Source organism: Gigantopelta aegis, chromosome 9 (genome assembly GCF_016097555.1).
Source record: "Gigantopelta aegis isolate Gae_Host chromosome 9, Gae_host_genome, whole genome shotgun sequence".
In the NCBI taxonomy this organism is placed as follows: domain Eukaryota; kingdom Metazoa; phylum Mollusca; class Gastropoda; order Neomphalida; family Peltospiridae; genus Gigantopelta; species Gigantopelta aegis.
In genome coordinates this window covers 8,567,046-8,580,095 of record NC_054707.1, presented here as the reverse complement: position 1 = coordinate 8,580,095, position 13,050 = coordinate 8,567,046, and the positions used below count along the sequence as shown (strand labels likewise).

General features: G+C 36.5%; 1 protein-coding gene across 1 annotated transcript; it reads left to right on the top strand.

The window, feature by feature from the left end:
• The first annotated feature begins 1,524 nt into the window (after positions 1-1,524).
• On the top strand, positions 1,525-11,678 carry LOC121380815. Its single transcript, XM_041509796.1, has 6 exons — positions 1,525-1,673; positions 2,391-2,508; positions 3,436-3,566; positions 5,810-5,897; positions 7,072-7,208; positions 11,552-11,678. Exons 1-6 carry the CDS (start codon positions 1,525-1,527, stop codon positions 11,676-11,678), a joined length of 750 nt encoding a protein of 249 aa, XP_041365730.1.
• Positions 11,679-13,050: the final 1,372 nt, after the last annotated feature.

Genomic DNA, 13,050 nt, shown 5'->3' with positions numbered 1-13,050 from the left:
CATATTTAAACCATATGATCAAAGTCATGGGTTCACTCATTTACTCTCCACGGCAATAACCTTGAAACTGAAAACCTATCACCTAGTCACCTGGCCCAGGTAATCCGGTAATTCTATCCTAAACACAATAGACGGGTATCGGTCTACTTGGATTGCAATCAGCATAATAAACTTATTTTTAGCTCGTAATAAACTTATTTGCAGCTCATAATAAACTTATTTTCAGCTCATAATAAACTTATTTTAAGCTCATAATAAAGTCATTTCAGCTCATAATAAACTTATTTTTAGCTCGTAATAAACTTATTTTCAGCTTGTAATAAACTTATTTTCAGCTCGTAATAAACTTATTATAAATACAAAATCGCAAACGAAATGAAAGGAATGTAACTTCACGAAACCGAAATATATACGTGAGGTAAATACCCCATAGGTCCAAATACAAAGGTTTTTAAATAGATTTATAGAAAATACTTGTAAGCTACGCACTAACAAAAAAACAAATGTTTCCAGAGCTAATGTTTTCGAACATGAACGTACGGATTACCATTTTTGTAGGCCGAAGGGCAGTTTGACTTTTTCCCCGAATTAAACGACCATGCCCTAATATGGATAACAACGTTTATTTATAAATGCATTAGTACCAACAGCAATATAGGGTTACAAACGAATCACTACGCATTTTCCCATGGATTACAACTAAAAATTTAGTATTGTGAGTAGAATGATGGAAATACACGATATAAAGGTTTCAGGCCAGCTAATTTTGCGCAATTATCTTGTAACTTAATATATTAATTATATCAATGTTTTATATTTAGACAAGACCGAGGTTTTAAATTCATATCCTGGCTTTTTATTACCATTCTATGGTGCATTTGAATTAATTATTTCTTTTTCTTAAAGTAATTGTTTCCCACCCCATTACATTTTTTGACTATGGTCTTACCAACAAAATTATTTCCAAATTGTCCCCAACATCTCAGCTGCTCCCCTACCCCCCTACCCCACCTCCTACCCCGGAACCAGCCACTGGCGATGTCAGAGACTGGATCCGTGGTCGGCGTGTCTGAACCTTTAAGGATATGGACACGTTAATAGAGTTCTCAGTTCCCAGCAATTATCTTCATCGTTTTTTGACTGAATGGGAATATTTGCTCCAGCAGGGGGGAGGGGGTACCCCAGACCCTCCCCCCTCCCTCCCTGTCTCGTATGCTTATGAATTTCAAATAACCAATGTTCGTAAAAGCTAATAATAAAAACAATGGTCTATTTTTCGTTAGTACGTTTATGAGACTATTTATTTTTACTGGGTGGGAATTAATTAACGTCTTAACGTAAACAAACATGAACGTCCATTGTTCTAGATCGAATTACGTATAGTATGCATATTTGCAAGCTAAGCATTACCAGTTATCTTTCTGTATGTACACAAAATAATTCTTAATACCTCATGTGATTTTACTGTATCAAGACATTTCGTCGAGGTAGTTTAGCTGTCAGCAGGTTTTGTCCAGTATGAAGATGTTTTACACAATTCTGGTCATATCTGCCGCGGTTGTGACCGACGTTGTTCAGTCTCAATGCACACCGCTGACGTCGTGCTCATGTCGTAGTCCCCAGGGCGTTGTTGATCTTAGTCCGCTTGTTCAACACTTCGGCCAGTCTCCCAGGTAAATCCCAATAGTTTAATATATCTTAGTCCTCTAGTTCAACAATTCAGCCGGTCTCCCAGGTAGATCAAAATAATTTAATATATCTTAGTCCTCTTGTTCAACACTTCAGCCAGTCTCCCGGGTAAATCCCTGTAGTTTAATATATCTTAATCCTCTTGTTCAATACTTCAGTCATCTCCCAGGTAAATCACAATAGTTTAATATATCTTAGTCCTCTAGTTCAACAATTCAGCCAGTCTGCCAGGTAGATAAAAATAATTTAATATATCTTAGTCCTCTTGTTCAACACTTCAGCCAGTCTCCCAGTTAAACCCCAATCATTTAAAATATCTTAGACCTCTAGTTCAACACTTCAGCTATACTTCCAGGTAAATCCAATTAATTTAATATGTCTTAGTATTTAGTTAAAAGCAGAGAGAGAGAGAGAGAGAGAGAGAGAGAGAGAGAGAGAGAGAGAGAGAGAGAGAGAGAGAGAGAGAGAGAGAGAGAGAGAGAGAGAGAGAGAGAGAGAGAGAGAGAGAGAGAGAGAGAGAGAGACAGAGAGACAGAGACACAAATGAAGGTCGTTGTCGCCATGCATGCTACTGCTAAGAAAATACAGCAAGGGAGCTTATGTACTTTCCCATAGAGAAAACAGATTGCAAATAAAGTCCACTCACTGTAAATAAATAATGCCATATAAAACGTCATTTTGTGATAACGTTTTGTTTTCAGATTTAAAGATGTGGCATCGTCCGGCCCAGGTCAACAAAATTACGTGTACTCGTATAATCCTTGCTTTTCCTTCACCGAGGCTGATACAACAGGCACGCAAATATGCAACAATGTGGCGGTGAGTGCGCTATATTATATCCCATATTTAAAACAATGAAATATGGGGACGTAAGTATGGTATGTACTGATTGTTGAAACATGGTGCTGTAAATATAATGTATATTATAACATATTAATACATACATACATGTATAAGTATTTCCAATTATTTGATTTAAGTAATATATACATGTATGAAATGTCCTCGGGAATAACCTACGGTGTCACACTTTTTGGTATTTTGAATTTTGAATTTTGAATTTTAAAGTTTACAACTCTGTAGCAATGCAATCGTGAATTATTTATACCTAAGCAAGCTTGTTTCATCAACAACCCTTAATGGCCTACCATAATTATAGGTTATTGTGACCTTGACATACACGATCTTAATAGCATTGAACCCCTGTTTTGACATCACAGGTTATTCCACTGTATTTTATGTTTTTGATATTGATATGACGCCTGGGGCGGGACGTAGCACAGTGGTAAAGCGCTCGCTCGATGCGCGGTCGGTCTGGGATCGATCTCCATCAGTGGGCCCATTGGACTATTTCTCGTTCCAGCCAGTGCACCACGACTGGCATATCAAAGGCCGTGGTGTGTACTACCCTGTCCGTGGGATGGTGCATATAAAAGATCCTTTGCTGCTAATCGAAAAGAGTAGCCCATGAAGTGGTTTCCTCTCTCAATATCTGCGTGGTCCTTAACCATATGTCTGACGCCATATAACCGTAAATAAAATGTGTTGAGTGCGTCGTTAAATAAAACATTTCCTTCTTCTTTTAATATGACGTCTAATTTACAATCACTGCACATTATTTTCGTTTCATTATTTACTACTTTCTATTTAGGTTCTTCCCGTCGACCCTTCATAAAAGTATTAGGGATGTCAACAGTTTTTATTCATAAATATATGTATAATAGGAATATTGTATATACTAATCAGATTTGCCAGCTGACTCGAACGATGGACAAGTCGTACTCCTTGGGAACCCAGTCGTCTGCCGAGTTCGTCACTGTTCCTGGGTCAGGTCTCACCATCGTGTACAAGGCGACTAGCGTTTTACACAACATTCGGTAAACGTCCTCACTAATTATATTCCTAATTAGTCTGAACATTTGCTTATATACTACTGTGTAATAGTTCCTGTATGCAGGGCCGTACCCTCACTTTTTTTCTCTTTTTTTTTACTCCAGAAAATAGCATACACATCTCAGGGATTAATTTGTATAGTGTTTCATTAGTTTATAATAAGTAGTGCTCCCCCCCCCCCCCCCCCCCTATATTTATGATTTCCACATTAAAGGGACATTCCTGAGTTTGCTGCAATTTTAAAGATGTTATCGACTAATAAAATGTTTCTACGATTAAACTTACATATTAAATATATTTTCTTGTTTTGAATTTTAGTGGCTGTATATTAAACGTGTTTGTGATCGTTTTAATATTTGTACTAGGTTAATTTTCATTTTATTTCCTAAAGAATGTTTTTTCGTACGTACGGAATTATTTCAAGACAAAATCCAGTTTGGGCTTCTTACAAATATCAAGACGACCAAAAACGCACTGAATATACAGACACTGATATTCTAAATAAGAAAATATATTTAATATGTAAGTTTAATCGTAGAAATATTTTATTAGTCGGAAACATCTTACAATGCAGCAAACTCAGGAATGTCCATTTAATGACAATGTCAGGGATGGTGAAACTGAATAATAAATTAATTATGATTACTGTTTTACTGTATTATTGTATACAGATTTGACACTAGAACCTGAGGGTACTACACTGGTGGGTAATAATTTACATATTGTTGTACACAGGTTTGACACTAGAACCTGAGGGTACTACATTTGGTGGGTAATAATTTACGTATTGTTGTACACAGGTTTGACACTAGAACCTGAGGGTACTACACTGGTGGGTAATAATTTACGTATTGTTGTACACAGGTTTGACACTAGAACCTGAGGGTACTACACTGGGGGTAATAATTTACGTATTATTGTACACAGGTTTGACACTAGAACCTGAGGGTACTACACTGGGGGGTAATAATTTACGTATTGTTGTACATAGATTTGACACTAGAACCTGAGGGTACTACACTGGGGGGTAATAATGTACGTATTGTTGTATACAGGTTTGACACTAGAACCTGAGGGTACTACACTGGGGGGTAATAATTTACGTATTGTTGTACACAGATTTGACACTAGAACCTGAGGGTACTACACTGGTGGGTAATAATTTACGTATGGTTGTACACAGATTTGACACTAGAACCTGAGGGCACTACACTAGGGGGTAATAATTTACGTATGGTTGTACACAGGTTTGACACTAGAACCTGAGGGTACTACACTGGGGGGTAATAATTTACGTATGGTTGTACACAGATTTGACACTACAACCTGAGGGTACTACACTGGGGGGTAATAATTTACGTATGGTTGTACACAGATTTGACACTAGAACCTGAGGGTACTACACTGGGGGGGTTATAATTTACGTATGGTTGTACACAGGTTTGACACTAGAACCTGAGGGTACTACACTGGTGGGTAATAATTTACGTATGGTTGTACACAGATTTGACACTACAACCTGAGGGTACTACACTGGTGGGTAATAATTTACGTATTGTTGTACACAGATTTGACACTAGAACCTGAAGGTACTACACTGGGGGGTAATAATTTACGTATTGTTGTACACAGATTTGACACTAGAACCTGAGGGTACTACACTGGTGGGTAATAATTTACGTATTGTTGTACACAGATTTGACACTAGAACCTGAAGGTACTACACTGGGGGGTAATAATTTACGTATTGTTGTACACAGATTTGACACTAGAACCTGAGGGTACTACACTGGTGGGTAATAATTTACGTAGGGGTCGCCAGGGGCCTGACGAAGATACAACAGGATGATTTGTTCTGTATGAGATATTATTATTAAACATAACCTAGTTAGGGCGGGACGTAGCCCAGTGGTAAAGCGTTCGCTTGATGTGCGGTCGATCTAGGGTCGATCCCCGTCGGTGGACCCATTGGGCTATTTCTCGTTCCAGCCAGTGCTCAACAACTGGTGTAACAAAGGCCGTGGTATGTACTATCCTGTCTGTGAGATGGTGCATATAAAAGATCCCTTGCTGCTAATCGAAAAGAGTAGCCCATGAAGTGGTGATAGCGGGTTTCCTCTCACAATATTTGTATGGTCCTTAACCATATGTCTGACGCCATATAACCGTAAATAAAATGTGTTGAGTGCGTCTTGGTGTTTATCGTGTTGATGTTGTTTTGTTACAGTGTGTCCCACGTGTCCCTCGTCTGTGACCCAAACACAGAGGCCAGTTTTACAGCCCTGGGGGAACTCCCATCAGGCAGTATGCAATATGTAAGTTTATTATAGTCATCCTGCATGCAACTCTAAAAATTGTAAATTAAAAAATATATATTTCTTAACAAATTACATGTACTAACAGTACAACAGTCTAACTATCGATAAGCTAACGTTAAAGGTACATTCTACAATAGTGAAGGTTGAACAATATAACAGCGAAAGATGAAATTGATAGAAAATGGAGGCAGTTTTTCTTGCATAGAAAATTAGTTTCTCACCAGTAGATTAATCCATATGGTGTTTGTTTCGTACCGTGGAATTTGAGAATATAGAAGTACGTGGATTTGTATAATACTAGAAACGCCCAGCTGCAATCATGCCCAGTAAACTAACATTGACTAACAGTGTATTTTATGTGACCTACATTTGAAATAGAAGCCAACGTAAATCAAAGAATGGCGCATCATGGAAAACTATTTAAAACTGAATGGTTTATTCTGAATGGTTAACTGTTAAAAAGAAAACATGTCCTAGATCGCGGCTTTAAAGACAGTGTCGAAAGCGTGTTTATCTACTGCGTATGTGCTTACGTATGTGCGGGCATCCGTATATGCGTACATGTGTAGATATATATTTTGTGTTTGTTTTTGGTTAGTTTTGTTTCGTATTGTTTTGTTTGTTGTTATATATATATATATATATATATATATATATATATATATATATATATATATATATATATATATATATATATATATATATAACCAATAAACAAAACAAACAACCTAACAAAGAAACTAGGGCCTCAACGAGTCCAAAATATTGGACTCTAGTACCAGAGTACTATATGATAATGAGACTAAGTAATAAAGTAAAATAGCATTATGTATCTTAATTCCAGCGCTGAACATGGATGCCAAATCATGCCTTTGTATTGCATTCCATATGGCTTCATCAGGCACGGCGAAAGCAAGTAGACATTGGGGGGGGGGGGGGGGGTCACTGAGATTGAGAGCACAAAATAAAGTTTCTAGGGTGTTCCGGTATATGATCCCCGTAAGATTTGGAATACTAGATGTCCTGAAATGCAATTTCCTGCATTCTACAAGTATAATTCATCTCTGCCTTAAGATTTATTACGAATATTTTTTCTTCTGAAAGTGGATTTCAAAGTGTGCGTGAATTTTTAATACAGTTTATATTAAAAGGTGACTGTTTTATTTTAAAGTATTTTAAACTGACGAGCAAGTACGCCTGTCCCGTGCCAGATACCACAACGACACCTGCCCCTCCACCACCTCCCTCCACGGCTACACCCGCGATTTGGACTATAGAGACTATGACGATCATAGAGGGAGGAATACTGTACGTATTATACACCCTGTAAACACAGTGTAACCATACTGTACGTATTACACACGCTGTAAACACGGTGTAACCATACTGTACGTATTACACGCCCTGTAAACACGGTGTAACCATACAGTACGTATTACACACCCTGTAATCAGTGTAACCATACTGTATGTATTATACACCCTGTAAACACGGTGTAACCATACTGTATGCATTACACACTCTGTAAACACGGTGTAACCATACTGTATGTATTACACACCCTGTAAACACAGTGTAACCATACTGTACGTATTACACACCATGTAAACACAGTGTAACCATACTTTCCGTATTGCACACCCTGTAAGCACAGTGTAACCATGCTGTACGCATTACACACCCTGTAAACACAGTGTAATCACACTGTACGTATTACACACCCTCTAAACACTAACCATACTTTACGCATTACCCATTAAAACGCAGTGTAAACATACTGTACGTATTACACATCCTGTAAGCAGTGTAACCATACTGTACGTATTACACACCATGTAAACACAGTGTAACCATACTGTACGTATTGCACACCCTGTAAACACAGTGTAACCATACTGTATGTATTACACACCCTGTAAACACGGTGTAATCATACTGTACGTATTACACACCATGTAAACACAGTGTAACCATACTGTACGTATTACAAACCATGTAAACACAGTGTAACCATACTGTACGTATTGCACACCCTGTAAACACAGTGTAACCATACTGTACGTATTACACACCCTGTAAACACAGTGTAACCATACTGTACGTATTACACACCCTCTAAACATTAACCATACTTTACGTATTGCCCTTTATAACACAGTGTAAACACATTGTACGTATTACACACCCTGTAAGCAGTGTAACCATAATGTACGTATTACACACCATGTAAACACAGTGTAACCATACTGTACGTATTACATACATTCTAAACACAGTGTAACCATACTGTACGTATTGCACACACCGTAAACACAGTGTAACCATACTGTAGGTATTGCACACCCTGTAAACACAGTGTAACCACACTGTACGTATTACACACACTGTAAACACAGTGTAACCATACTGTGCGTATTACACACCCTCTAAACACTAACCATACTTTACGTATTACCCTCTAAAACGCAGTGTAAACATACTGTACGTATTACACACCCTGTAAGCAGTGTAACCATACTGTACGTATTACACACCATATAAACACAGTGTAACCATACTGTACGTGTTGCACACCCTGTAAACATAGTGTAACCATACTGTATGTATTACACACCCTGTAAACACGGTGTAATCATACTGTACGTATTACACACCATGTAAACACAGTGTAACCATACTGTACGTATTACAGACCATGTAAACACAGTGTAACCATACTGTACGTATTACATACATTCTAAACACAGTGTAACCATACTGTACGTATTGCACACACCGTAAACACAGTGTAACCATACTGTACGTATTGCACACCCTGTAAACACAGTGTAACCATACTGTACGTATTGCACACCCTGTAAACACAGTGTAACCATACTGTACGTATTACACACCCTCTAAACATTAACCATACTTTACGTATTGCCCTCTAAAACGCAGCGTAAACATACTGTACGTATTACACACCCTGTAAGCAGTGTAACCATAATGTACGTATTACACACCATGTAAACACAGTGTAACCATACTGTACGTATTACATACATTCTAAACACAGTGTAACCATACTGTACGTATTGCACACACCGTAAACACAGTGTAACCATACTGTAGGTATTGCACACCCTGTAAACACAGTGTAACCACACTGTACGTATTACACACTCTGTAAACACGGTGTAACCATACTGTATGTATTACACACCCTGTAAACACAGTGTAACCATACTGTACGTATTACACACCATGTAAACACAGTATAACCATACTTTCCGTATTGCACACCCTGTAAGCACAGTGTAACCATGCTGTACGCATTACACACCCTGTAAACACAGTGTAATCACACTGTACGTATTACACACCCTCTAAACACTAACCATACTTTACGCATTACCCATTAAAACGCAGTGTAAACATACTGTACGTATTACACATCCTGTAAGCAGTGTAACCATACTGTACGTATTACACACCATGTAAACACAGTGTAACCATACTGTACGTATTGCACACCCTGTAAACACAGTGTAACCATACTGTATGTATTACACACCCTGTAAACACGGTGTAATCATACTGTACGTATTACACACCATGTAAACACAGTGTAACCATACTGTACGTATTACAAACCATGTAAACACAGTGTAACCATACTGTACGTATTGCACACCCTGTAAACACAGTGTAACCATACTGTACGTATTACACACCCTGTAAACACAGTGTAACCATACTGTACGTATTACACACCCTCTAAACATTAACCATACTTTACGTATTGCCCTTTATAACACAGTGTAAACACATTGTACGTATTACACACCCTGTAAGCAGTGTAACCATAATGTACGTATTACACACCATGTAAACACAGTGTAACCATACTGTACGTATTACATACATTCTAAACACAGTGTAACCATACTGTACGTATTGCACACACCGTAAACACAGTGTAACCATACTGTAGGTATTGCACACCCTGTAAACACAGTGTAACCACACTGTACGTATTACACACACTGTAAACACAGTGTAACCATACTGTGCGTATTACACACCCTCTAAACACTAACCATACTTTACGTATTACCCTCTAAAACGCAGTGTAAACATACTGTACGTATTACACACCCTGTAAGCAGTGTAACCATACTGTACGTATTACACACCATATAAACACAGTGTAACCATACTGTACGTGTTGCACACCCTGTAAACATAGTGTAACCATACTGTATGTATTACACACCCTGTAAACACGGTGTAATCATACTGTACGTATTACACACCATGTAAACACAGTGTAACCATACTGTACGTATTACAGACCATGTAAACACAGTGTAACCATACTGTACGTATTACATACATTCTAAACACAGTGTAACCATACTGTACGTATTGCACACACCGTAAACACAGTGTAACCATACTGTACGTATTGCACACCCTGTAAACACAGTGTAACCATACTGTACGTATTGCACACCCTGTAAACACAGTGTAACCATACTGTACGTATTACACACCCTCTAAACATTAACCATACTTTACGTATTGCCCTCTAAAACGCAGCGTAAACATACTGTACGTATTACACACCCTGTAAGCAGTGTAACCATAATGTACGTATTACACACCATGTAAACACAGTGTAACCATACTGTACGTATTACATACATTCTAAACACAGTGTAACCATACTGTACGTATTGCACACACCGTAAACACAGTGTAACCATACTGTAGGTATTGCACACCCTGTAAACACAGTGTAACCACACTGTACGTATTACACACACTGTAAACACAGTGTAACCATACTGTGCGTATTACACACCCTCTAAACACTAACCATACTTTACGTATTACCCTCTAAAACGCAGTGTAAACATACTGTACGTATTACACACCCTGTAAGCAGTGTAACCATAATGTATGTATTACACACCCTGTAAACACAGTGTAACCATACTGTACGTATTACATACCTTCTAAACACAGTGTAACCATACTGTATGTATTACACACCCTCTAAACACTAACCATACTTTACATATTACCTTCTAAACACAGTGTATCCATACTGTACGTATTACACACCCTGTAAACACAGTGTAACCATAATGTACGTATTACACACCCTGTAAACACAGTGTAACCATACTGTACGTATTACATACCTTCTAAACACAGTGTAACCATACTGTACGTATTACTAACCCTCTAAACGTAGTTTATAATTTCGTGAATAAAGTTTATTTTCATAATTGTTTTATATATATTTAAATATATTTTAAATTTAATCTTAACTGTTTATTATGTAAATAACGTAAATATTACACTTCGCTAAACCAGTTTATTTTATGCCTTGATCACTTATTACAAGCAAAATTTAAATTTCATAATTATATCAGTAAATGAATAAAGAAATAATTGAATAAATTACCAAATGGATGTTTAACGACACCCCAGCACGATGAATAAGAATCTCACATTTATAATAAAACACGGTGTAAAGAGTTGTGTACGAATACACAAATCACAGGTAAGTGACCACAAGTCCTTTAAAATGGTAATACTTAAACGAACTCTTCACTTTTTAAAGCTATGTCAATATTATTATAATTGTTATGTTCCAGACTGTGTGTCATTGTTCTGGTCGTGATGGCGGTTCTCATCTACAAGAAGAAGAAACCAGCAGCGGTGTCGTTCGCCCCTCCAGACTACGACAGCCACGTGTACCCTGTGAAGAAAATCATACCATGAAAACTGTCTGTTCAATATGACGAAATACTCTTATAGAATATTCTGATGAAATAACAAGTAATGTTTTAATACAATATTCTAATGAAATTACAAGAAACACTTTGATAAAATATGCTGATGAAATAATAAGAAAAACTTTGATAAAATATTCTGATGAAATAACAAACATTTTAATAAAATATTCTGATGAAATAATATGAAAAACTTTGATAAAATATTCTGATAAAATAACAAATATTTTAATAAAATATTTTGATGAAATAATATGAAAAGTTTTGATAATAAAATATTCTGATAAAATAGCAAACATTTTAATAAAATATTCTGATGAAATAATATGATAAACTTGGATTAAATATTCTGATCAAATAACAAGAAATTATTTGATAAAATACATGTATTCTAATTAAATAAAACATACTGATGTTGGTGAACAATTTTGGTGAAATTTCTTAAGTGAAACACATTGATTAAAATACCCAAGTGAAATACATTGATTAAAATACCCAAGTGAAATACATTGATTAAAATACCCAAGTGAAATAATCATAATGATTTCATAATGATTAAAATAATATCATGAAATGTATTGTTTACTTTTGTTCTGGTAACAAAATGACTTATTAAAATACTCTGGTGAAATACTCACTTAATAAAATACTCTGATAAAATACTCACATTTATTAATATACTCTAATGTGAAATTCTCGAACGGATTAAAATAATCTGGTGAAATACACAGATTAAAATATTGTAATGTAAAATACACTTTTTGATTAAAATACTCTAATGTAAAAATACTCACATTGATTAAAATATATTGTATAATTTGACTCCTATACAGCTATTAAGTAATTTGTTTTATTCTAAATTGCATAAATAAAATCTGATTTGTATATTATGTTGTGCTCTTTTGTTGATATGCAGGCATTGGTGTTCATTTGTTATGTATTGTGCTAATTATGCTGTGCTGTGTTCTGTTGAAAGAAGCTTTTCGCAGGTGTACCGAACTACGTTGTGTGAGGTCAGAGCAGCGTGTATGAACTTCATCTTCATAATATGGAAACAAAATTAAATGAACAAAGCATAGGTTAAATGAGTCGAAATTTGTTACTTTTGTGTAATCAAAACAGACGTATGAGGCGGTTTTGTTTGGGGATAAGGGGTCTTGGAATTGAATATTTTCAGGACAAAGTATTTTTTGGAGGTTTTTTTATTGCTTGAGATGTTTTAATGCTTTGCTTCCTAATAATTTGACGAGTACTGTCAGGTTGGGTGAAAGGTTTGGTGATTTGTTTTGTCAGGGAGTACTTGTTGCTTCCTACACAGAGAGAGAGAGAGAGAGAGAGAGAGAGAGAGAGAGAGAGAGAGA